Source organism: Euwallacea fornicatus, chromosome 29 (genome assembly GCF_040115645.1).
Source record: "Euwallacea fornicatus isolate EFF26 chromosome 29, ASM4011564v1, whole genome shotgun sequence".
In the NCBI taxonomy this organism is placed as follows: Eukaryota; Metazoa; Arthropoda; class Insecta; order Coleoptera; family Curculionidae; genus Euwallacea; species Euwallacea fornicatus.
In genome coordinates, this window is record NC_089569.1 from 1,395,923 (window position 1) to 1,421,404 (window position 25,482).

General features: G+C 37.4%; 1 protein-coding gene across 3 annotated transcripts; it reads left to right on the forward strand.

Moving 5' to 3' along the window:
- The first annotated feature begins 16 nt into the window (after window positions 1-16).
- On the forward strand, window positions 17-25,427 carry LOC136347525 (breakpoint cluster region protein-like). Of its 3 annotated transcripts, none has more exons than XM_066297594.1 (11): window positions 17-748; window positions 21,957-22,126; window positions 22,183-22,330; window positions 22,388-22,601; window positions 23,010-23,375; window positions 23,429-23,635; window positions 23,689-23,828; window positions 23,886-23,985; window positions 24,039-24,314; window positions 24,367-24,707; window positions 24,758-25,427. In XM_066297594.1, exons 1-11 carry the CDS (start codon window positions 275-277, stop codon window positions 24,896-24,898), a joined length of 2,577 nt encoding a protein of 858 aa, XP_066153691.1. In that variant the 5' UTR covers window positions 17-274; the 3' UTR covers window positions 24,899-25,427. The 3 variants fall into 3 exon arrangements, with proteins under 3 accessions (XP_066153691.1, XP_066153690.1, XP_066153689.1); XM_066297593.1 differs by lacking the exon at window positions 17-748 and adding an exon at window positions 1,114-1,904; XM_066297592.1 differs by lacking the exon at window positions 17-748 and adding an exon at window positions 2,724-4,182.
- Window positions 25,428-25,482: the final 55 nt, after the last annotated feature.

Genomic DNA, 25,482 nt, shown 5'->3' on the forward strand with positions numbered 1-25,482 from the left:
GAAATAAAAAAAATTGGGCCCGTTTAATTTAATTTTTCATTTAAAATAGATTTTAAAAATCTGCAAGAAGTCTCAATAGCCACGAGTGGAAAGTAATTATAGCTTCAATGCTTCATACTTGAGCCAACCCAGTAACAACTGTAAGATGAATAAATTCTATTACTGTCAACTGTGTAGATAGGCGCCCGCATCTTATCTACGATAAAACTTTATGATCCGAATTTAGAGACTGATTTGATTACAAATTGAAGTTCTGTTATTACAGTGAATTACAATGCCACTAAAGAAGAGTTTGAGTTTCTATTTCCGGAAAAAGACGAGCGGCGATGAACCAACCACCCCAAAGGAACTCTATTTGAATCAAGTGTTATGCCAAAATCTAAACGAAAATATGGTAGAACTACGTCCACCCACCGGGATTAAATCCTTGGAAGTGTATAGGAAGACCTCATTCTCATCAGAATTAATCCATGAACTCAAATTAAGCAAACAGTTCAATGAAAAGAGAAATAACGATAGGTTGTCAAAATCTTACACTGACGTGCAAAGCTACAGCTGTAGCACTCCGAATAAAGATGTTCTGACGAATTCACGTTCAGTTTCGGAAATTGTAAACATTTACGAAAGCCGATTGCAAGTTGTGCCAGAAAAGCCGCCCAGAAGACCGAGGAAAAACATTATTAAAGCCCAGGAGAGAAAGTCTGTTTCCTTATCTAGTTTGACCCCCAAATCTTCGAAAGAGCTAGAGGTAAGTTTGCGATAATTATTCATTAAATCGACAATGTAATGGTTTCTTGACAACTTGGTGAAAGGCACATTCACCAAATCATCAAGAACATTTTAATAAAGTTTTGCTAAAAATTTAATTGAATTGAATTATCTCATTTTTAAACGCAATACAGAACTATTTCCTTAGTTGTCCATTAAGTTAACTAATTTGTTTGAAACAACACTTCTCCTAATGTTCTTCCCATCTATTTTTTTTTATTTACTTATTTTTATCTCTATACTGAATGTCTATAAAATTAATTTTTCAAAGTGTTATCTCTTTTATCGGCCAAAATCTACTTCAGATAATTTTGTTATTAATTGCCAACATTCATCGTGACTGTATCCGCGAAAACAATATTTTATTAGAAGTATGGTTTACGTTAGAATTATTGTTCCCGTTGTGATACGTGCTAAAATATAGAATTATGATGGAACTTGGTATGTTTGGCAGCTTGCAGAAACTAAATTTCGGGGGAAAAGATTCGAAACAACAGCGAAAAGCTAAAGATGGTATTGAAGTTGTCAAGTACAAACCCAAATCTGAAGATGTGGTTTTACCTCCCGTGAAAAATGCTATTTTTTTGGACTCTAAATCTAATGAGGAAGAAACCACAAGTGCAGAACAACTAGAAGCTGATGACAAATTTGAGGCAAGAGACACTACATTCTATAGAGTGTTGACTCCATCATTCTACAACGAAGATCACCTGGAACAGCTGCAATATTTTCAAAACCAGCCAGGCAGACTGAAGAGTTCTACCAAGAGAGAAAAGAAATTACAACGTACTCTTCGCGTTCGCAAACTAGTAATTTCGTCTCCTCTAGAGTTTCGCAGGGTAGAAGATGACCTCACCATTACCATAAGACAGGAGGCCGACAAAATTGGAGAGCTGAAAAAAAGTTCCTCGATGAATGATCTTCTAAGAGACAGCGTGGATATCAGTGATAAGTTATCCAAGGGCAAGTTGGAGTTTACGTTAGTGCATGACGTGCATTATGAGACATCTCATAGGATTGTGGGGGAAGTGTGTCATATTAGTGAACGTAATGTTAGTGCCCAAGAGGAGAAGGAGGAGGAAGAGACGTTAACCAATTCTGACAGTATGATCGATCATTCGCAGTCTAGCCATCAGGTAAGTTTTTCATGGCGGCAATGGTTAAACCGGTTAATGTGTGACCAATGTCGCAATCCTCAACATACATCGGCAATAACACTAATATAATAGGAAGAAGCATCTGCGTGGGTCTGTTCATTCATTCAAGTCATTGATGACACCCGTCATGGCACGAAGGGGGACGCCACATTTGAGCCGTTAATGTTAAATGTGGGTGGCGACGAGCTTATAGTGCTAGAAGCTCAATGTGGCAAACCTGTTTTTGACTAAATTAGAGCTTCAAGAACAAAAAAATGTTGACAAGCAAAATTTAGACTGAATAATCCGTCTAAGCCTTGTGCATATATTGCAAATTATGTATATTGATCGCGTAGGAATTAACCACAGTGAGAGAACCACCTACATTTGATTGCATAGGGGATATCGCACTTAAAAGAAGTTTAGAAATGTTGTTCTGGTTTTTTACAACCAACTCAACAACGTTGGTTCCATTTGGTGATCCTGAAGGTGAAAAGTTATGGAGAATTTTTTTTATCTCCACCTCCAACTTTTGATCGAATGAGTTTCCATGGAGATTTCAATGTTTGATTTACTTCGATTAGAGAAAAGTCCTGGTGTCAAACCTCGTGGTCCCGCCAACATAAAATAGGCTCCGGCCTGTTGTCGGTTAATTAAACCACTTAATCGACATATTACTGCATTTGTCCGACAGCGTACTTAATTCTCTCCGAACCAATTGAACTCTTCAAAACTCTTGCTTCATATAAATAAATGACTAACTCATTGGCCGATGGGAGTGTCTTTTATGTACCAGCTCACACATTCTGAAAAATTCTTATCAATGAGTTGCGTTCGGATTTTGCTCGGAAACCGCATGAAAACAAGAGATATTACATTTAAATAAATATCTGCTACGAATACGAACCATGGTACTCACAAGTACTAGTCGTGCGCATTTCCGCCGAATTCGAAAAACAATCGCTTTTCGCGCTTGACGTGATTGGGCCATGTATATAATCAATTTAATTATGGGTGCCGGAATGTTTTGGATTCAGTTTAGAACCTCTTGCTAAATAAATAGTTACGCGTCAATATCGGGTCGTTCAGATTTGGTTCAGGTACCAAAGCAAATGGATCCGGAAAAGTGCTTTTTCCGTGCTCGGTACGACGAAAGGATGTGGTTTCCGATCTCATTCTAGCCGCTCAGGAGGTGACTAACAAAATGACGTCGGACCGTGATATTATTCTGAAATCATGGTTGAGAACGCTTAGATTCAGTATCGAGTATTACGAAGACACCTTTGAATCGGAATATAATTACCGCCGCGAAAACAATCGTGGTATGCGAAACATGACGAGTACCGCGGAAGATGACGGAGAAGACGGGCAATACGTGAATATTTGGGATTGTTCGAATGAAAATTCCGCGAAACCAAGTGAAATGGTGGTCCCTACGAGCGAAAGTGGACGTCAAGTTACCGATTTAGACGGTGAGAGGAACCCTAAAAAAACCAGAAAGAAACCTGTGGCCACGCCTAGAGCCAGCAAAGCAGCTCCACTATACGAAAATCTCCCCCTATCATCCGAAACCATGGACGCCATTTACGAAAATATTATTCCCCGAAATCAACCCATCTACGCGTCAGTGGATTCCTTGAAGCTTGAAGAAGACGTCTTCCAAACCATCCAATACCTGGAAAACGTTATTGGAGCAGCTGCGGCTTACAGCGACGAAGATTATGATTGCGAAGAATTTGTCAACGATAAGGGCTTAAGCGACAGTTCCAGCAGTTTTGGAGACTTCCAAATCAATCCGCATACACTTAACCAAAAAATCACCAAAGATAACGCGATTAGCGCCTTTATTGAGGAGCCGGAGCCTAGCGTAGACCAAGATCCTAAAGACATTCCAATACCAAAGAGCAGAATTAGCATGTTGGACGACTCTCGAAGATACTCAGTACCTTTAAGATTCGTCGAAGACAGGGAGGCGATGCAGAGACTTCACAGCTACAATAGCTCTGTAGTTATATCTGGTGGCGACCACAGAGAAACGGAAGTGGTTGATAATCATTGTGATGAAATGCCAGTGATGAATATTAGTTTTGCCAAAGAATCAGTGTTGAGTATGGAGTTTGAGGAAGGTATAGTAGAGGAATTGCATGTAAGAACGGAGGACTTGGTGCTCGAAGATGGTGAGCGTTTCATAAAGAAGCTGAGGAACGATATTGTATTTTGGATGACGGAATTGATGGAGGAATGCATTGGGGAGTTTGAAGATATTATGGAAGAAAAGGTAAAACATCAATTTCGGTCACTGAACCATCATATTATTGCGTTTACATTAAGCACAGTCATAAAACTAGACATCTCTACCAGGAAACGCAATGTTTGGATTTTTGAATCGTTCATGCGAAGTTGCAACATCACGCATGCAATAATAAGACGAATAAACTATAACAAGACTGCAACAAACTGAAAAAATCGTGCTTATTTGGGGCATCTTTGCTTAGTATTTATTTTACGTTCTGATAAGCTAATGATAGCTCATTTAAGGCACCTTGTAGTAGACGGGAAATACAAGTGATTAAACACATTAGCATGGTTTTTATGCAATATTGAATCTAAACACGGCAAGCTTGAGTATTAGGTAGTGCTTACGTCAATGGTTCAGCAAAGTACTAAAACCAAGAGCCTTTTTGGTGTAAACATTGGGGTTTCTGATGGGTAACTTTTGGAACTTCCAGCACTAAAAAAACATCTAAAAGAATCTAGTCATTATTATTCATCCGGAAGCAACATTATAATTCAATAGAAATCTGCTTGAAGACCCCTTCAGGGAATTGCACAAAAGTTACACGCACGAAGAAAGAGTTATTATTCTTTTGGAACTTATTGTAAATAACTTTCACTTGGTAATGCATAAAATATTCTTATTTGTAGCTTATTAATAACCCTATTAAGCCCTCGGACAGAGGCTTTATTTATTATTAAAAGCAGCATCAATAAACAGTAAAAACTTATCCGTTTAGACGGCACTATTTTATCTCCCATAAAAACGCAAAACGATAATGAAACCCCCAGTTTGTCATATTATCGTTTTTAGTTACTTTTGCACAAATATTTCCTTGAATTTAATTCGTCACAAGGATTTGCGTAAACCTTCTGAGATTTCACTTCACTGTCGGAATCTTCGAAAAACCATCCTTATCTCCACTTCTCCCAGGTTTTTTACTAATAAGCTTAACAGGAGGATTTTGTAATTGGTTTTATATGCATTAGAGGTTGCAAAATATATCTTAATAATTACGTTTGGCTACCTGAAGCAGGGCACATACGCTACTGCCTTTTCTGAATATTTAAAAATATGTATTGAGTCACTGTTATTGTTGACCGGATTTGCGTCATTTCACTCCTCCAAAATCGGTACATAGATGCCGAATATAGAAAAAATAGCTGATTGCATTCGTAGATTATCGCACCTATTGGAATACTATTAAATTTCAATTTTGGAGAATCTTTTTCAGCATAGGTCAAAGTGGTGAAATTTAATAAATATTTATGTAATTGCTTTCAAAGGCAAATTAAGCTACTGAATACGTAATTTAAAAAACCCAAAATTTCTTTTGTAACTGCAGTATAATGAGTCTATGGTTTCAAAATTCGGCATGAAGAAAATGTCGACTTATCTAAAGATTTGTACTAAAGAGGCTTCTCTGTATCTGATTTGGGTATGCTTTTATTTAAGCATAAATGCTAAAAGGATTTTAAGTAATTCTAACAAATGCTGAAGTCTAAATCCTTCACCATCAAATCAAGGATAAACGTTAGTTCAATATGCAACTCTTGACTCAATGGTGAATGATATTTAGTTCATTTTTTTTATAACACTGACCACAAAAGGTGCTAAAAATCCCTTAAGTTATTTTACAAAAAACTTTAGCCTGCAGACCTTATGATTCATCATGATAAACGTACATTGTTTTTTTTTTTTAATATTCGTCAGTGATCTGCAGAATAAAAAAAAACTGATTGGCCCAAAGCACGGGTGATAGCATCGTTATGCTCCAATCTAGCTGATTGTTCGATTTAGAAGCTTAGTACTATTTGGTCTTGGTACCAGGTATTTAACTCAGTAGGTAGAATCGCCGAATTCCAAAATATTTTCCAAACAAGCATAAGATTTAAAACAACCGTGGGTACCGAAGTTACCGACTAGTGAAAATACCACCGCAATTTCACTCAATTAAAAGTGCTAAACTGTTATTATATTATTTAAATCCTAATCACTTCATGATGTTGCTTTTACACTCACATGTCTCGGTACTGATGGGTTTCATTAGACATGGTTACACAACACCATGTGTGAAACACGACATACATTTATTAGATATGTATAAAAAAGGATTTTTCGCTTATTAAACGCTTAGAAGCATGAATTGATTCCTGCCTGTGCAGCTGTCGTGGAAGAGATTTTTGTTCTATTACTCTCTCTGATAGTTGAGGAATGTTTTGTAACACGCTTCTATGTAGATTTAACATTTCATTATATTGCCTGGTTAAGTCATTATTGTCACTGCTAACGGAATGCAACGTGAGCAAACTGTATATTAACGTTTTTAAAGTGTTTTTTGTGAGATACTATGGCAAACAATGGGCACTCGTAAAACGCCTAATTTAGACCTGTCGTGTGGCATATTATATGAGCGAAAGTGCACGTATAATGTGACTGAAATTCTTAACATTCGGCCTGAGAACACAAATTTGCACCTTATTTAAATAATTACATATTGTTTAAAGGAAACTCCTTCAAGAATTTTGTTGGAACCTTCCTCGATTTTTGTCAAGCTGAAACGGTAAATTTCAACTCGTCCAGATACCAAAGTCCTTGATTGATTCATCGATCTCCCAAAGCCATTTTTTTCCAACGACCGTTTATTAAGATTTCCTTATTTAGCAATAATTGTACAGGTGGTCGTAAAGTATATGCAGTGATATAATCAGGCTGTCTCGGTCGTTATCACCAAAACGGCCCCAAGTGTAAGCCTCTTCACCGTGTACTTAGCAGTTGAGGTTTCGACAGTAATTTATGGGATAATAATAGGCTTTCAGGCTTTATCAGATTTTTTTTCTGTTGTTCCGTGAATATTCACGTGACAATGGGAGATGAAGCGAGTGGGTGTGGTTTAGAAACTTTAGACAAACACATACAAGAAGATGATCATAGAAAATGACCACTAAGAGACGATGTTATCAGCTTGTGTGACAATAAAGTTTCTGTTTGTTTCGTAACGAACGCATTCAGGTTAAATGTCAATGAATTGGACAATGTGGGGTAAAGATATCTCGCCGTATCGATATATTTTTAACTAATAAAATTACGAAATGGATTGATAGATAGCTATGTGTGTAGATTGAAATCACCAGTATTAGCACATTTCCAAATGCTTAAACAGTAAGATGTGAATTAATGATATTACGCGGCACACTGTACAGAAACATACAGAAAAAAAGGTCAGAAGAGACGGGACAGGAACGAATGCGAAGGAAGTGAAAATTGCAAAACGGGAATTTGCAGGCAATAATACAAGAGAACGATTTCAAAGCAGATTTGTTACTTCACATTCTGCTCTTCGATGCGAACGCTAAAAATTCCAAATGTAAACGATCAAAACGTGAAATTTCGAGGTACTTTGTTGCACATTCAGTAACAGGCATTATTAATTTACCAAACCCCAATGTGCGAAAATTTTAACAATTTCTCCTCTTCCCCCCTTCCCGTTGTGTAATTCTCTTTTTATTTATAACTTCATGTAATCAAAACATCTGCGGTTCGCCTCTATCAGCTTTAACAAGGCCAACAGTTTTAAACACAATTATAACACACAGCAATCATATCTGCAAAGACAATTTCTTCATCTAAGAGACGTGTACGGTTAGTGGAGCTCCATGTGAGTTTTCTGGCCAATTTCCACCGACCATAGGTGGACTTATGGGAATCGCATAAAGTGGACGAGGAGAAAAACCTACGTCGGGACCTTCAAAACTAGCCCAACGGCCTGTGGACAAGTAGTATTTGCACCGATCGTTGTTAAATCAATGTACTGCCAACGTTAACTGCGGGGAAAATTGCGTGGAAACTCAAATAATACATAGATTTCGGTACTTTGCATCAATGCAATTTAAATCTCATCGGGTACCGCAGCACCTATCGAAAAACTAAGGCCGTTATCAAACAACTCTACGGATCATAAATCGTGCACAAGAGTGAAAAATGGGGGCGCGTTGCGCATGTCGAGCTTTTTATTTTGAATCGCACCACGTTCGCGTACGGCGGCGTACAATAAGTCTCGCGGAGATGTAAACTAAACTGTAAAAGGAAATAAACAAAATGAAAATCAACCTAAACATTTAGTGTGAATCGGGTTTTGTTTGGCGTCGGCGGCGCGGCGGTGCTGACGGTGTCGAAAGAGCGGTTGATGATCCGCGTTTCGGATCGCTTCAAAAATATCGCGTTTTGAGGTTTTACCTCATGAGACTGTGCTATTAGATCTTATGAACTGATAAATTGTGTGGTCCCATTAAGGTGCTTTGAGCCAGAGTTGTGTTAATGTTGTTGCACTTTAATCTCCTTTGTGATGCGCGGTTGAAGCAACTAAGATGTCTGTTGATAACTTTGCGAAGGCCCTAATCCAAATCCTTACGATTACCATTATTTATTCAGGTTTAAAGATAAAGGTGTCTCATAAGTCGCAACTTCCGTTGGACAAGTGACAAAAATCGCTTGTTATTTAACAATACTTACGATATGCATTTTTTCCGAATTAATGCTTGTATTCGCACAAATCGCCCGAAGTTACTTAAACCGTGTGAGAGTCTTTTGAGAATACGTTGCAACTATGAGAAATAATTGAAGACACCATAGCTGTAAATCAAACAATACAATCGATCAATGCTCAAGTACCTAGTAAGTATATGCAAATATTTGGTTCTTAAAAGAAGTAACCTTAAAAACATCACGTATCTTCACCAACACAAATTACAATAATTAGATTCAAACTTGACTAAAAAGGTGCTTTTTGAGAAAAGATCAAACAATGAAATGTTTAAATTGAAAAGAAACATGTTTTTTGTAACAAAACCACCAAAATCTCTCCTTAATCTCTGCTTATGAGGTCACCCAGATTTATTTAGCAATAATTGTTGAGCACAACTTTACCTGGAAAATCAAATGTTGCCGCAAAGATACACAGGGTGCCTCAATTCGACCTACTGGGATTTCAGGAATCTTGCGAGATACAACCTTGTTTAAATGGGGGCAAAGTTGCGTATTCCGGTGGTTAACAAATTTTAGTTTTAATTTTAAAATTTTCCAGGATGTATTGTTGAAGGAGATTACTTTTTGAGGGCATTTTTAGGCCGACTTTAATAGACCAATTAAAATTTTCAAATTCGACATTTTGCCACTCCGGGGCCTTCACCGAGTTAATTTTTCTTATACGGACCTGGATTTTCGTTTTAACAAATTATTATGTTAAAATTGTTACTGGAGAAAAATATCTATGAATATTTTCCAGTTTTTTTGCTGGGTAAAATTACCGAAACTTAATAACTAACAAAATGTGCGACTTTGCACTCACTTAGATAAGATCGTGTCTCTTGCAGTTTACGAAATCGCATTGTCGAGTCTTAAATTAAGGACGCTCTGTATATCTAGCTCAAATATAATGGTCAGGGTGGGCAAATTGCAATTATTATATAGGGAATCTCTGTAATTATAAGAGATAAAAAAAGCAAATCAAAATCACTTTCGAGATAAAAGCAAAAGTTCGTTTTTGACGATTTTCTAAAATGTTTAATCAGTCCACTGGACTCCAAAAGAAACCTCAAGTGTCGTGTTTTAGTTTCTGTCTCCTACAGGTACCAATATTTTTTATATAAACGTTAAAGTTTTCCGGCCCTGTACATATATATTGTGCATATGTTGCTTTCTGTATTTATTTATTTATTTATGGATTAAAAACGCAATAAAGCGAACTTTTAACAATATATTTGAAGGTACAAAGAAGACTTACTTGTATTTGCGCAGACGCAGGAAAAGACGATTTGGAAGTCACTATGTCACTAACATTGATGATTTTTCGATTAAAGGTAATTTTATCTTTTCAAATGATTAGTCCAAAGCACGTTAAAACGGTCTTAAATAGAATTATTTCAATAATTTCCATTTAATGGATAATAATTTCAACAACGTTCTTCAAAAAAAAAACAAAAGACGAATTGTTTGATGTCAAATGACTTAAAAGCACCGACACGAAGTAACGCGATTATGAATAAAATGGCGTGATGATGATACGTCATAGAAAAGCGCGTGTGATTGCTTTTCTGCTGTAGTGAAAAATTCAAAATAATTATATTTTTCAATACTTTCTGTGGAAAACTCGCTGTGAAGTACGTTTTCTCGCCTAAAACAGTTTAATAAGAGATTAACTTACTTTTAATTAAAATTAAAAGATTAATAAAAAAACGTATAAGACTCATTATTTACTAAATTTTTTAACCTAAATAAAATGAAATTTTACGACGTACAGCTGAGGAGACGTCATCCAATTGTCTTATCTCGTTTTCATAAAAAATATCGCATCGAAGAGAGAGAAGACGAATAATTACGAACGATTTACCTAATAACAAACCAATATCCAAACACATATTTACATTATGTACGTCAATGATGAGATTTCATTCAAATTAAGGTCACAAAAGCTGTATTAACTCTCCGTGGTAGTTCGATAAGGAGATTTAAGGGCCTTGGCAAGAGCCGATAAATCCAGTTTAGGGAGGTTTGAAATATGTTTAACACACCTTAAACCAGCGATTATCCACATAATCTTTATATTTTGAATAAATTATTGGAACCGCTATAAGTAATGTAATATTTCATACGCACGTAACGGCACCTTCTAGATAGATAAGTGGAATAAATTCCTCAATAATCTGACTATACCCGAGCATGTGCAATGTTCACATTGACCTACTAATTATTTTTAATTATAGGTCAAGCTACATCCAGAGTGGTATTTTCATTAGAAAATTTAGAGATAAAAGTGCAATAACTCTTTAATGTCACAGTGGCGTAGCTAGGGATTGTCATAATTAGAAAAAGCTTACTAAGAGGAGCTGCATGCACAAACTCCGATGGAAAAAAAAACTTACTCTGATTTGTTCTGCACTTAAACGTCATTGGAAATTTCCTGAGAATCTCTGTTTAATGCAAAAATGTTTTAATTCATGCTAGTTTTATAAGCGTATTCCTGGAGTGAACCAGTAATTATCCTATTTACAGCAGTGTTCTGGAAATGAACGGGAGTAAACAGTGTTAATAGTGAATCCGTCAATAACATGCCAAAATGTCGTGTGAAGTGGAAAACAGACTTCCCCAGTGTTTATTAAACGAACTCGAGGTAAGGCTTTAGTCGTGAGGTTGAACCCAGAAAAAATTGAAGTTAAGTGATGCCTATGTACGATGACGTCACATATTTTTTTATCCTTGTTTTCCTTCGTACAGACCAAACGGAGGAAGACGTGGCATTTCCAGTGGAGCACGCTTTCCTCTTTTATTTGTTAAAGACGGAACAAGCGAAAATTGTCATACATACTTGCGTGTCGTTACTGAGAGTGCTGTTTTAGTTCTAAAGTGCCTTTCGTCCTTCATTACAATTGAATATTCTGATTGGAAACTCAAAGAGCACTGTCGAAGTGATAATTACCGGCAGAAAACCATTTGAAACGGCTCAGTTTTCAAGACACTAATTACATAAATCCTAATCGTTGTGCAACGAGCTCGATTATCATAATTAGCAGCACAAATATATTCTACTCGAATGGTAAAGAAGATAATGTACGAGCGTGTCGTAAACGGGCATTGCGGCTTTATGTATGCAAATGCGAACCCGATGGTTTATTTATAACTATAAAGTTAAATAAACATATGCGTTCCAGTTTGGGTTTGTTGTAAATTTTATTTCATTTTTTTGACAAAATCGAGGCCTGGAGTTGGGTAAAAAATGGGTAAATAATGTATAGAAAGTAGACGTTGGCTTACATGGAACATCCATATTTGTTCAGTAACGTCCAAAATGAATTAACTTTCGATTACGCGGTTTAGATTGATTAGACTATATGGCAAGACGACTTTCTACGAGAAATTCATTGGGAATCCGTTGATTATTGAGCGAAAATGCACTTTCGATATTAATTGCCGAATTCGACGTTCGATTCGTGCATCGGTTCGCCCACCAGGAGGTGCCCGAGGAGTCGGCCGAACACCCTCGACAGGGGTGTGAAAGACGATGCTTCCGAGGGCGGAAAAAATACTGAACGATCCGTCCATTCGGTCGATTTTTATCCTCGCACTCTTAACAGACTTTCTCTGCTTCTGCCTGAGAAAAATGCTAATAACAAAACAAATGGGGGCGATTTGGTAAGCAGAATAACTAATATGCAACATTTCCCAACCTTGTGCACGGTACAATAAGCACGCAGAGCTCTAAAAACTCACTTTAAACACCACCGAGACTTCTGGATGGATTTTGGGCGATTACGCAACAATTTTTGTAATAACGGGGCAATTGTAACACTTTTTGCTTGAGCGGTGGCGAAGAAAAATCGGCTCCTCGAAAACCGCTCGCGATTAAAATTAATGGCAATTATTAAAGCAATTTCTCGGAATTAATAACCATTACTTCCATTGTACGGGTCGGTTGATAGCGATCGCGAATTAAGAGCACGAACCCCTCGACGTGCTTTACTTTCTACTTTTTTTTTTCTTACGTGTGGTGTTGAAGATAGCACTCGACACTTTAAAGGAAATGCGGATTTAATATTCATATTATCGAGAATTGCATAATTTGAAAAGAAAGCGAAACCCGAACCGTAAAGTTTCTTCCATTGTTTTTTTAATGGTAACTCTCAATGGAAATGCCTTTCATCGCCAAGTCTAAACAGCTTCCTGAAAGGAACACTCGAAGCTAAGTGCTCTTATCAAGCCGTATTATAATATTTAACATGTGAATTAGATGTACGTGCATGTTACAAGAAAAGTCGGGCCGTTACACCGGAAAAAAGGTAAACGACAGGGCACCGTTACATGTTTTACCGGGAGGCCAATTTAAATGTTATATTATTTAAATTCATTGCCCGTTTCATTCGTTTTTGGTTTAGTTGCTCAACTTGACACCGAGGCCTGTACACAGTTACCCGTTAAACTGTATAATTTCATTTTTAATTTGCGGCTTAATTTTGCAAATTAGTGACGGTTTGTTAATTCGCGATTTTCATTAAGTTCACAGGGCTTAATCTGTCTCGACACGTAAACTAATTGGAGGCGCAACAATAACAAACAACAAAACCGCATGTTTTACATTCGTTTCGTTTATCTTTGACTTTCATAGCGCCGCCCTGTGCACTTTTTTATTCATTTTCTTTGGTTCATTGCGTCAAAGTATTTCAATGAAGGGGTACCTCTTGTTGGGCCATGTGTGTGGTTAACGCGCAACACCCACCAGTTCGGACAGATATCGATTGGGGAACCTGGCCATCCACACCTTACAAGGTGGTCATCTAATGGAATTAAGATTTTTGCATTTTTTGGAACAAAATTTTTTCCTCAGTTTCATTTGCGCGAGTTTTCTCATTTGATTGTTTCAGCGGCTTTAGAGGACAGTAATTCTTTCCCAGTTTACATGTTACAATACCTAAATTAATATTTTTGACTTTTATTCCGTTTTTCTAATTTATACAGGGTGTCCCACAAGTGTTTCATTATATTTCAGTGGGTAATAGTACATTGAAAAATAATATGACTCGCTATATAAACCATATTCCAATAATGCTTCATTAAGAAGATACAGGGTGTTAAACTTTACTACCTGGAATATTTCAACGTATCAGAGTATCAATGAACAGGCGAGCTCAATTATGTATTGAACAAAATGGCCACCAATTTGAACAATTTCTATAATGTTATAGCAAATTAATAATATTTAAAACAAACTTAATATTATTAAAACCATTTAGAGAATATCGTGCATATAGACGGCATCCAATTTTTTACTGGCAAACGATACGTCGGACGAAAAAGAGTCAAGTGAGCATTTTTCTTCTAAATGAAATTAAACTTCTAAAAATAATTTTTATTTTGATAAAAAGCAGTGGCGCACCATGTTTTTCTTTAAAAATGTGCTGAGAGGTGTCCGTACGCACGTCACTGGTGAAACGAAAAATAGCCCTTTTGCATAAATAAATGCGTCTACATTAACCCTCAAAACATGCCAAATTTCACTTACATATCTCAAACGGTTTTGAATATATCAATAAAATTTAGATTTTTTGAGTAAAGTTTAACACCCTGTATCTTCTTAATGAAGCATTATTGGAATATGGTTTATATAGGGGTCATATTATTTTTCAATGTACTATTACCCACTGAAACATAATGAAACACTTGTGGGACACCCTGTATATACAGCGGTGGCCATTGAAATAGAGCCAGCTGATACTTTTGGTAGAATTCAGTGCTACAACTCTCTAGAAACATTTTGATGAACCTCTATATAATTCCTATGCATGTCCAATAGGAATTATGTGAAATGCGTTACGAAACGAAAATTGTAAGTGAACACGACAAAAATTTAAACTTGTTTGGTCTTGTTTGGTTTCAATTTGTCTGGTCACTAAAATAGAGACGTGAAAAATAAAATATACAGGGTGAGTCTTAAGTAATGGGACACAGAGCAACGATGGATTTATGACATAAAAACAATGCAATATAGCTAAGATTATGTTATACCAAAAGTTGATAATAACTGAGATACAGGGTGCCAAAGTTGAAAAATGAAATAAAATTTTCTTTAATATCTCTGGAACAGTTCGGGCTAATTTCACGAAATTTCTTATATAGGGGTTTTTGGAGATGATCAATTCAAATTTATCGACGATTTCGGTGTATCTTCTAGAGGGTGCCACAATCGACAATTAGGAGTCATTTAAACCATTTAAACTTTTTTGTGCCACGGCGTATGTCATTTTGTCCTCATAAAATTTGCTCCCCTACCTTTTCTAGTTAAAAAAGTTATACTTTATTGCTGTCGCTAGGAGCAACGGTTTTCGAGAAATTCAATTAAATAACTTAAATTCCCATTTTTTCTACTTGTTGACTTGATATACTTCGTATGAACCTATATATGTATATGAGGAAGACCGGAAAGTAATGTCGTTGTCTACATTAAATTCAAACAAATAATGTTTCACCTTTTTTAAATCGGTCATCGAATCACCCTCGTTATTACTGACCATTTGCCATGCAGGGTGCGAATTTCGAATGCCCGATCCATAAAAATCAATTGTTTTCTGACCAAAACATTTAGAGCGAGCAGCTTGGACACAATTCAATTTTCGAATTTTTGCTGTCCCACTGCCCTTTGCGTTTCGGTTCATCGTACACGACCCGTTTTTCATCCCCAACGATTGAGCGATCAAAAAACGCTTCTTTTTGTGCTGTCCGGGTAATAAATTGCGTGTGGTAAATCGGTTAGCTTTGTGTCCTTCGGACATGCTACACGGAACCCAAACTGTTGCTCTGCTTTCTCTACCAATCCGCTGCAAATGGTCTGGGACGGTCCACCAAAATCGACATGGATTTGCTGCCACTTCCACCCTTAACGTGTCATGGCATAAGATATTGTTGGTGTCCCTGATCAGTACGAATTGGAAAGGTGAACCATAGCAGATCTCATACTAAAAAACATTCAACGTCGACTAAGTAGTTTTTCAAGTATTTAACTGGCAATTGAAGAGTAAATAAACGAGTTACATCGATCTTAAAAAATACTTGATGCGACTTTGCAATAAGCGACCAGCTGATAAATGATAAACAAATATTGGCATGCGCAAAGACGAGATTACTTAAACCCCCAACCGTCATGTTTTTTATGACTTTGCGGGGGTCACAACCCCTGGGGCATTAAGAACGGTAGCTTGTGATGGTAGAATCGTTTTGTTGGCAATAACGGAGATTGCCATCATTAGTGCGATGTAACATAACTGAACGTTACAAACCCGTCACTGCCTCACTGCTAATTTACTAGTTTGAGCTTTTGATTTTTCTGAAAAAAAAAACAGTTCATTAATGCCAATCATTGTAATCCTGAAGAGATTCAAATTACATGCCAAATTACCATATTAACATTTCAGATGTTGCTTCAAAAAACGCTGATTTATAGCCTCTGATTAGCGCTTTAATGGACTATAGAAAGTAGCTTCCAAACCATGATTTAAATTAACATTAAATAAGGAATGTAATGAAAATTCCAAAAACCTCTAGTCATAAACTGAACGTTTTCTGCACCTCATTCAGGAGGGCCACGACTCCGTACCCACGCGAACTAATACGCGTCCTCCGCTAGTTAATCCGGTGCAAAATTTCCATTTCCGTTGCGTAAACTTCATGAATGTAACGACGGAGAATGGGACAACGAATGATCATGGAATGATCTAATTTCCTCACTGGACAATTAAAAATAATCAACAAGCGGTAATTTTTAATTGCTGGTGTCACATTGCAGGTAATACGAAACGGCGCCGTTATTGCCCAAGTTGGAATAGTAAAGGCCAGTTGAAAATGGGAATTATCGACCGCAATAAACTTGTTAAAACTGAAAAAATATTTAGGTCTCTTCGGTATCATTGCGTAACAGAGTAGCGCAGCTTACGTGTTCTTCCATTAATTGGAACGTCTACCTTCATCGCCACACAATGCGTTACAATAATGGCTGTAAAAAAAAACGCCAATAAGAACAATTTGTAACTCAGCTAAAGTCAGCTAATAGCTGTAGCAAATCGATTCTTTTTGACAATAATAGCTGGCAAGGACGGGGTCGGGTGTCCAAGGCAAAAAGCCAAAAGCAAAACGAATGTGATTGGTGTCGCTTTTATTTAAAATTGGTGATATCTGTAATAGATCTTGCTGCAGCAAACTCACTAACAACTTACGAAGTAATTTATTTCATTGTTAAATAATGCGCTTTAATCAAGTGTACAAAATGAAGAACTCGGTTAACGAAGCGCGCGTCACTTTAGCTAACTTACTATCGATATCTTTAAAGCGTAACAGTTGCATGAATTGGTCTTACGAGACGTGGACACGCTAGAACATTAGTTCTTGCAAGGGAGAGGGGTGGAAGTTTTACTGGACACACCAGCCCTTCTTTGAGAGTAACTGGTACTAAAGTAACATATACGGGCTGTCTCTAAAATCTCTGCACCAAATTTCGATCACAGATTCTTCAGGCGAAAACACGACCTTACTTGCAGTAGTCCAGAAATGGACGATTTTCGAAATACGAGACGTCCAAGTGAAAATTAAAAAAAAAGAAAGAAATTAATTACTTCATTCGTTATGCGTTCTTTGTTGCTCTAAACGAAATGGCGCATCGGGGGATTTCTAGAGGCGAGAAATCGTTTACAATTTTGACGCACACTGTAGGGGGCACTATCGGCGCTAGGCGAACTCCCTTGCAAGGGGTGCAACTTCTTTAACATCCGGTATAAATTTTGTTCGTGACTAAATTCGTGCTTTCCTACGTGTTTTATGTAAAAAAGGTATTTTGTCAAGTGCAAGAACCCACGGGCATTCCTTTTTGACACATTTGCAGTTTGAAGTTCGCTGCATTTGTGGAAAAATAACTAAAGTGCATTTTTACTGGTAGAGTTGAAGCGAAAAAAGTAAAAACGAAAATATTTAGCACGTTTTCGGTTCTTATTATATACAGGGTGTCCCAAATAAAGTGAGTTCCATGGGGATTATGGAAGCGGTAAGAGATACAAGGTGACTCAAATTGGAAACAAGAAGCGCATTTTCGTGCCCGTTCGGAAAATGTTCTAAATTTAAAAACATGCACAGCAGTTGTCAAAATATGAGCAAAAAATTGAAAACTGCGATTTTCGAAAATCATAAATTATGAGTACACTGTTTGAATAAATTGTACTAAATTTGGCAGTTCTTCATTATCGACAACTGTCATTTGAATGGCGTTTTCGGAATTTTTCCAGACCTTCTAGATTTCGAAAAATTATATTCAATTTTGTTATTTCTTATGGCCGCCATATTGGGTTTCTGGTGTCATCGAATAGACAATAAAAAAAGTTTTTTAACCGTGTATCACAAAAGTGCCCTTTGACCTGCCGAAGTAAGAAAAATAAATAAAAACATTTTTCACCTTAGTAGGCTTAGAAACAAGTGCTTTAATGTTGCTATGGATACTTACGTTACATGCAACGAATGTCAACAAAAAGTCTTCACTATTGTTGTATTTGAGGTCAATTTTATTCAAATTTATTTTTCTTTAGGACCCGATAAGCAGTCGATCTAGGTATACCAATATTATATTCTATTTGACGCAATGAGATGCGAGGGTTTTCAACAACATAATTTTCAACATCTTCATTAATCCTGCGTGTTCTGGTTTTCTTTTCAAACGATCCGCACTTAAGTAGATTCACTCTAAGCCTATTAAATATTGCGTGCCCAGGTTGACGCCTCTCTGGATACCTCTGGAGATACATGTTTTGAGCTCTACCTACATTTCTTCCACTTAAAATGTAGCAGTCATTAATCTCCAGCTTTTCTTGATTTGAAAACCGTTCCATAATTTTATTACTTGAAAGTTTCTGCCGAATGAAAGCGTAAAACTGATAAAAATGAAATAGAAAAATAAAAATTGACCTCAAATACAACAATAGTGAAGACTTTTTGTTGACATTCGTTGCATGTAACGTAAGTATCCATAGCAACACTAAAGCACTTGTTTCTAAGCCTACTAAGGTGAAAAATGTTTTTATTTATTTTTCTTACTTCGGCAGGTCAAAGGGCACTTTTGTGATACACGGTTAAAAAACTTTTTTTATTGTCTATTCGATGACACCAGAAACCCAATATGGCGGCCATAAGAAATAACAAAATTGAATATAATTTTTCGAAATCTAGAAGGTCTGGAAAAATTCCGAAAACGCCATTCAAATGACAGTTGTCGATAATGAAGAACTGCCAAATTTAGTACAATTTATTCAAACAGTGTACTCATAATTTATGATTTTCGAAAATCGCAGTTTTCAATTTTTTGCTCCTATTTTGACAATCCCTGTGCATGTTTTTAAATTTAGAACATTTTCCGAACGGGCACGAAAATGCGCTTCTTTTTTCCAATTTGAGTCACCTTGTATCTCTTACCGCTTCCATAATCCCCATGGAACTCACTTTATTTGGGACACCCTGTATATATACATAAATCTTTATTTCCAAAAGGAAAAGGGCTATCGACCGTTATTGGTCTTTCTGCCCATGATATAAATTACTAAACTTATTGTTTTACATAGTCCAAGAGAAATAAGAAGAAAGAACAGAAATCTTTTGAATCAGTTGCATTATCTACCTTTACAGGCTGTAATGCTCTAACAGGGTTGTAATGGGGAATTGTAGATTTGACTGTCTTGTCAGACACAGTGGGGTTACTATTGTCCCATTGTCAGGATTGTCCTTCCATTTCGTTTGCATGTCCAAAGTTCTTTCCGTTATTCTTGTTGTGCGTTCATGTTTGTGCTTTGGTATAATAGTTGGTTTGATGGGTTATGTAGGGAATTCTTATTACTTTTTCAATATTCACGTTTTTATTTGGTCATATCAACTTTTTTATTATCTACTTTGCTGCACCGCACGAATGCGCTTTACGGTTATTTTTCGTGACATGCAGCGAACTTTGAACTTCAAATATCTTAAGATGGAATGCCTGGAGGGACTTGCACCAAGATACCTTTTTCCCTAAAACACGTAGGAAAGCACAAATTTCGCGACGAATGAATTTTATACCGGGTGGTAAAAAAGTTGCTCCCCTTTAAAGAGATTTGACCTAGACCTCTAGATAGCGTTCTCTACAATGTGCGTCGAAAATTAAATGGATTCTGATTCCTCGTGCCCTAAAGACTCTTCGATGCGCCATTTCGTTTAGAGATCATCATTACAAAAGGAGCAATTAGTTGCTTTCCTTTTTTAAATTCTCTCTTCGTCGTTCTGTGGCTTTAAAATCCTCCGCTCTTGGGGCAAAGCAAATTGGGTCAAACCGACACGATTTCCTTGCAGAAGTCCGCGGAAAAATTATATACCGACCTATTAGAGACAGCCTGTATATCTTTTGAAAATAGGCGTTCACAATTTTATCTCGTGAGAAAGGACTAAACACGGGGATTATTTTTTATGCTCATAGATAACTATGATTTCCATTAAAAAAATATATTTTTCAAAATGGAAAACTGTAGGAAAATCTGAGTAAGCGACTCGATTGCACTTGAAAAAGTGCCTTGAAACTGCCATAAAAAAGTGATGGGCCGTTTTCAACATGGCCAAAAATCGAATAACGCCCTGTGTCTCGGTTGCCAGTGAAAATATCGTCGGGCAGTTTTTACCATTAAACATTTCTCAGAAATCGGGCTCATGACATCTAAGTCGATTTTGCACTACCTAATCGGGAAGAAAGTTCCCTCCGTTGGAACAGACCAATTGCGACCGCACTGCGCATGGGCGCAGCATAAGGGCACGTTCCGTATCGACCGAACGACACGGAGTCGCACGCACGATTAAATTAAGTAGATCAACGCCCACCCAGCTCAAGCATAAAAAATGAAAGTTTTCGGGCACGTGAGAGACAATTCCAGTGCGACATTTGTCGCGATTTACGTTGGAATTCGCGGATTTGTTTGTTATTCCATTGTTGTTGCTCTATTGTGTGAAATGAGAGTTACAATGCTGCTGCCAGAGAAAACGACGGATGTCGGTCGATGGGGTAATTGGCGGAAACATTTAGGTCGGTCCCCGTTCGAAGATAAACTAACCGTTGGAATAAAAACTAAATGGCTGATACACAGACTCTTTTGAAAATTCCCTCGATTTAGTGTGGCAACAAGTGGAAATCCACGGTGCTCAACAACGCATTAAATTCAACAGTTCCTCTGCATGCCAGATCAGCTCGTCCCAACATCCGATCCCCGTGAATAACAAATAACTTTATTCCCCATATGGCGCTCGGATACGTCAGTACTTTTAAAACGTATAACCATGTCTGCCGAGCTTTTGCATTGTATCGACGTTTGATTCATTGCATAACGTGCCGTTTATCGCACAAGTCCGATTTAATCGGGGAATTAAGTCGTTGTTTCCATATATTTAAGTAAGGAGGATGGCCTTAGTGAAACGCATGTGCCTCGACCTAAGGCAGGCCTTTTATTTCATTGTGAGTAGATTGCTAAAATTGGCGCATTTCATATGATCGTTTTCACGAATTCAGGTCTCTGGGGTAATCGCTTCTGCGGCAATTGCAATTTTACATAATTAGGGAATAAAAGATAATGCGAGGTAAAAAATTATAGAATGAATATGTGTTCGTTCGTTATTAATTCCCATATTTCCCGGATGTGTCGTCACGGCTGTGTGGCTGTTAAGCACTTAATAAACTGAATATTACTCGCAATTATAGAACAAAAAACGCGCTTTGTGCCACGTCCGATAATGCCGATTTTCTAACAACACCTACAACCGCTATATTTAACCCAAAAATAAACATCTGGTGAAGTATCAAATTCCGCTCATATCGCGTAAAGGCACAGGAAAGCGCAGATCATAGGCTTCCTATGAAGATTGATTTCATATCCTTAAGTTTCAGCAATTCGACTTCGCATCGATCCATCGTCGAAAAAACCTGCTATTTTTCTGAGCATGCAACGTACCCTTGGGATTCTTGCGCGATCGCGCCCCAACGGGAAGTCTCAGTTTTCCCTCAAATTTCCTTCTTCAAACGCCGTTCTCTAAAGCCTAAACTCATAGGTCCGTATAATGGCAAAGTCCGAGGCCAATCGTCCTGGTTGCCTGACCTAAGAATAAACCAAATCACTCTTGGGGTGGTTAAAAATGCTCAGGTTCCTGTTGCTATCGGTTCGGAATTTTATTAATTATAATTTTGTTTTCAGGAGCTCTTGAAGACCTTCAACGACGCCTCCAAGAGCCAGACCGCGCGGCCCCCATGCAACAAGTTCCCCATACACGAGGAGGTCGAATTCCGGGGTAACACCACCGACATCCGCAAGCATCGACAGTCGAAAACGACGGATTTCGATGCCGGAAGAAGGAAGCACATCACGTAAGACTGCTGCACTCTCGCTGGCACTCAAAGCCTCAATTTAACGTTAACTGCAGCCCTACGAATCCCAAAAACTTCGAGGTGGTCGGCTTGGTGAAGTTGGACACTACGTCCCACCGCGCCGCCATCTTTAAAGTGAAGGAGGACTGTTTGCTGTACGAGGACGAAGCGTTTTACAGGGTCAACCAGAAAACTCGGACTAAAGTGCGTTGGATCGCAAAAATATTGGGACAGATATTCCATTAGATTGAATGATTTTAGGACAAATTGTACGGAAACGTTGTCATCAAGTCAGTGAGGTACCAGAAGTCCAAGGAGTCCGCTGTTATCGAGGTGAAGGACATGAGGAATGTGACGTACGTGTTGAGGTTTCAAAAGCTGGAGTTCGCGAAGAAGTTCATGGAGAATGAGAAAGTGCAGGTTTATATCACGGACCAGAAAGTGGGGCTTATGCACTCGCTTCGGAAGTTGTTGGGTAAGAAAACATTAAAGTTTAACAGGCTAAAGCCTCTGGCGCCCTGAAAATGTGTACTGTGCGGCTATTTTATTCTCTCTTGGAGACTATTGTCCTACTAGTGTGAAAAGTCGGACTTAAAGCCAAATTTTTGATGTGCTGTTAATTATGACTGCAAGCTAATTTCCACAGTAATGTCGAAACATATCGTTGATTTTATTTTGTTAAAAATACAATCTCATTTGGCCTAAAAATTAAAAAAAAAGCATCACGTTTTTGTAAAAATACCGAAGAATTGACGAAATTTTCATACACAAACTGTTTACCAAAAAAAGCCACGGTGTCAATAATCTCGAAGTTAACGCGTAAACACTCGATTTCAACGCTTTTGCCCAACAATTCCGCAACGTTATACAATCGCTTTTTTAGGTAAAAGAGCCAGTCAAGAATACCTGGAAAAGAAAGGTATTTACAAGCCGGAACCGTTTTTCGGAAATACGTTAAAAGATATCGCAAATTCGACTAATCAACTAGTGCCGGCCTTCGTAAACGAAGCAATTAAGCTGCTACAGAGGCCCGAAAACATCAAGAGCCTGGGCCTGTACAGAACTTCTGGGAATTTGGCGGTAATCCAGAAAATCCGGCTGGAAGTCGACAAGAAAAATTTAAAAATACTCAGCGAATACGCCAAAGATCCGGATGTGCTGACCGGAAGTTTGAAGTTGTTTTTCCGAGAGTTGAAGGAGCCTTTAATTTCGCACGAAATTTGTGATAGATTGTTGGAGTACACGAATAGTAAGTCGATTTGAAGTTGTGAAACAATTCATTCCAACAATTCGCGTCAACAGAGCAAAACCCTGAGCAATTCACTTCGAAAGAGCATCAGAAAATTAGGTCAATTCTAGTCAAAAACCTGCACGAAGCGAATTTAGAAACCTTCGTGGTATTAATGAGGCATTTGTTAGAAGTAGTTAAATTTAAGGAGCACAATAAAATGGATGCGTACAACCTCGCGGTCTGTTGGGGTCCGTCCATAGTGTTTTCTGTTAGCCGAGGTAAGTTTTATGGTGTGTGAATGGGAAAAACGAGCAAACATATTTCTTTTTAGTGGACAGTCACCCTACCATAGAGTCGTGCAGGGACATAGTGTGCCTAAGCCAAAACGCGACGCGTTTACTAGATTTTTTCCTAATATATTACGACCTATACCCAGCTGAATTAGGCACATTGGGAACACGACCCAGACTTGTAAGTAAAGTAAATATGAATCTAAAAAATCTCCCTTAATTTTGAGATTCTTGATAGGAAAGCATTTCTGAGAAGGTCGCCGCTGGTACTTTAATGCGACAGGCGTCCCGAGACAGCGACTGGAGCATAGACAGCTCGAGAAGCAGTCAAAAGACCAGCAAGTTCGCTCTTTTTAAGCTCTACACAACTCTAATTTTTTTTATATTTCAGGTGGAAGCAACCTTAGTTTAAGTATCGACGAAGTAACAAAAAAACTGGTCGACTTCATCGAGCCTCACGTGCACTGCGAACAATTGTACAGAAAGTCCGGCTCATCGGACAAAACGAACAAAATAATGAAAAAATTGAACAAGAAGAAAATAGGCGAATTAGATAAGTATAAAAATGATGTATATGAGTTGACGGATGCCCTGAGAAGATATTTGAAGGACCAAGATTGTCTAGTCTTCGACAACATTGTAGAGTCTGTGCTAAGGATTGTTCCTGGTAAGAATAGAAATAATAAAACATAAAAATCTTTAATAATGCAATTTTTTAGATAACTCCGAGACTTACCTAAAACCTACGATAAAACATCACGTACTACAATTATTAGAAGAAGCCCCTAAAAAAGACACTTTATTGTTCATTTTACATCACGTAACCAAAGTAATCAAGAGCCAAGAGGAACAATACGGCACAGTCAGAGAGGAAATAATCAACAGCTGGACGAACATGTTATACAAGCAGAAAAAAAACAAAATTTCCAGCGAAAATTTCTCTAAATTTCTAAGCATTGCGGTGAAAGCTCTTAATGACGATCTGCCGATGCCAGACGTGGTCCGATCAAGCTTCGGGAACAGTAAAACAAGTTCTATGAAGAGCGAGAGCATGGATGAGGTTGGTTTCACAACTACGTACAAAGAGAAGTTTTAAACAAATAATTTTAGCTATTAAAAGAAATTAAAAACCACCAGAACGAACAAGCGGAAAAGGACAGAAACAGCAGGTACGACAACGTGGACACCGATGACGTTGGCGAGGCGTCGATATTAGACGAAGACGACAAGACTGAACAAACCAAGTTGTAGCGGGGATTTGTTAAATTGTTGAAAAATAAGAGTTGTTTTATTATAAGAGAGAAACTGACCAAGTCAGTATATAAAAGTATTTTAATAAAATTATCGATTTCCTTTATTAAGGAAAAATCATATTTGTATATTTTGTATAAGACTGTGTGGTTACTGTGTAGGATTATTATTAAGATAGTCTCCTTTGTTTATAGTTAATACTCCACAGTATAATGGCGCAAACTACTCTTGATATTACCCACAAACTATTTATTTTTCAATTATCTTTTTAACTGACAAAAAGGCATTCCTTTGGATACATATTCAAAGAGAACTGACAATTTTAGAGTACAATTTTTGCCGTTAAAAAAAACCTGTTTTTCTAATAAAAATACAGTAACATATTTAAGATCGCTAGGGTTAAATAAAGTATATTTGTTCTGTACTGTACGTAATTTAATGTGATACCAAATCGAAACCGAAAGTCTATATTACCCATAAAATACGTAGTTGAAATAAATTCTGTTAATGGGAATACGTATTAAAATTGTATGGTTGTTTAATTACTTCCTTTGTAAAATACTGCGATAATGAAATTTATGTGA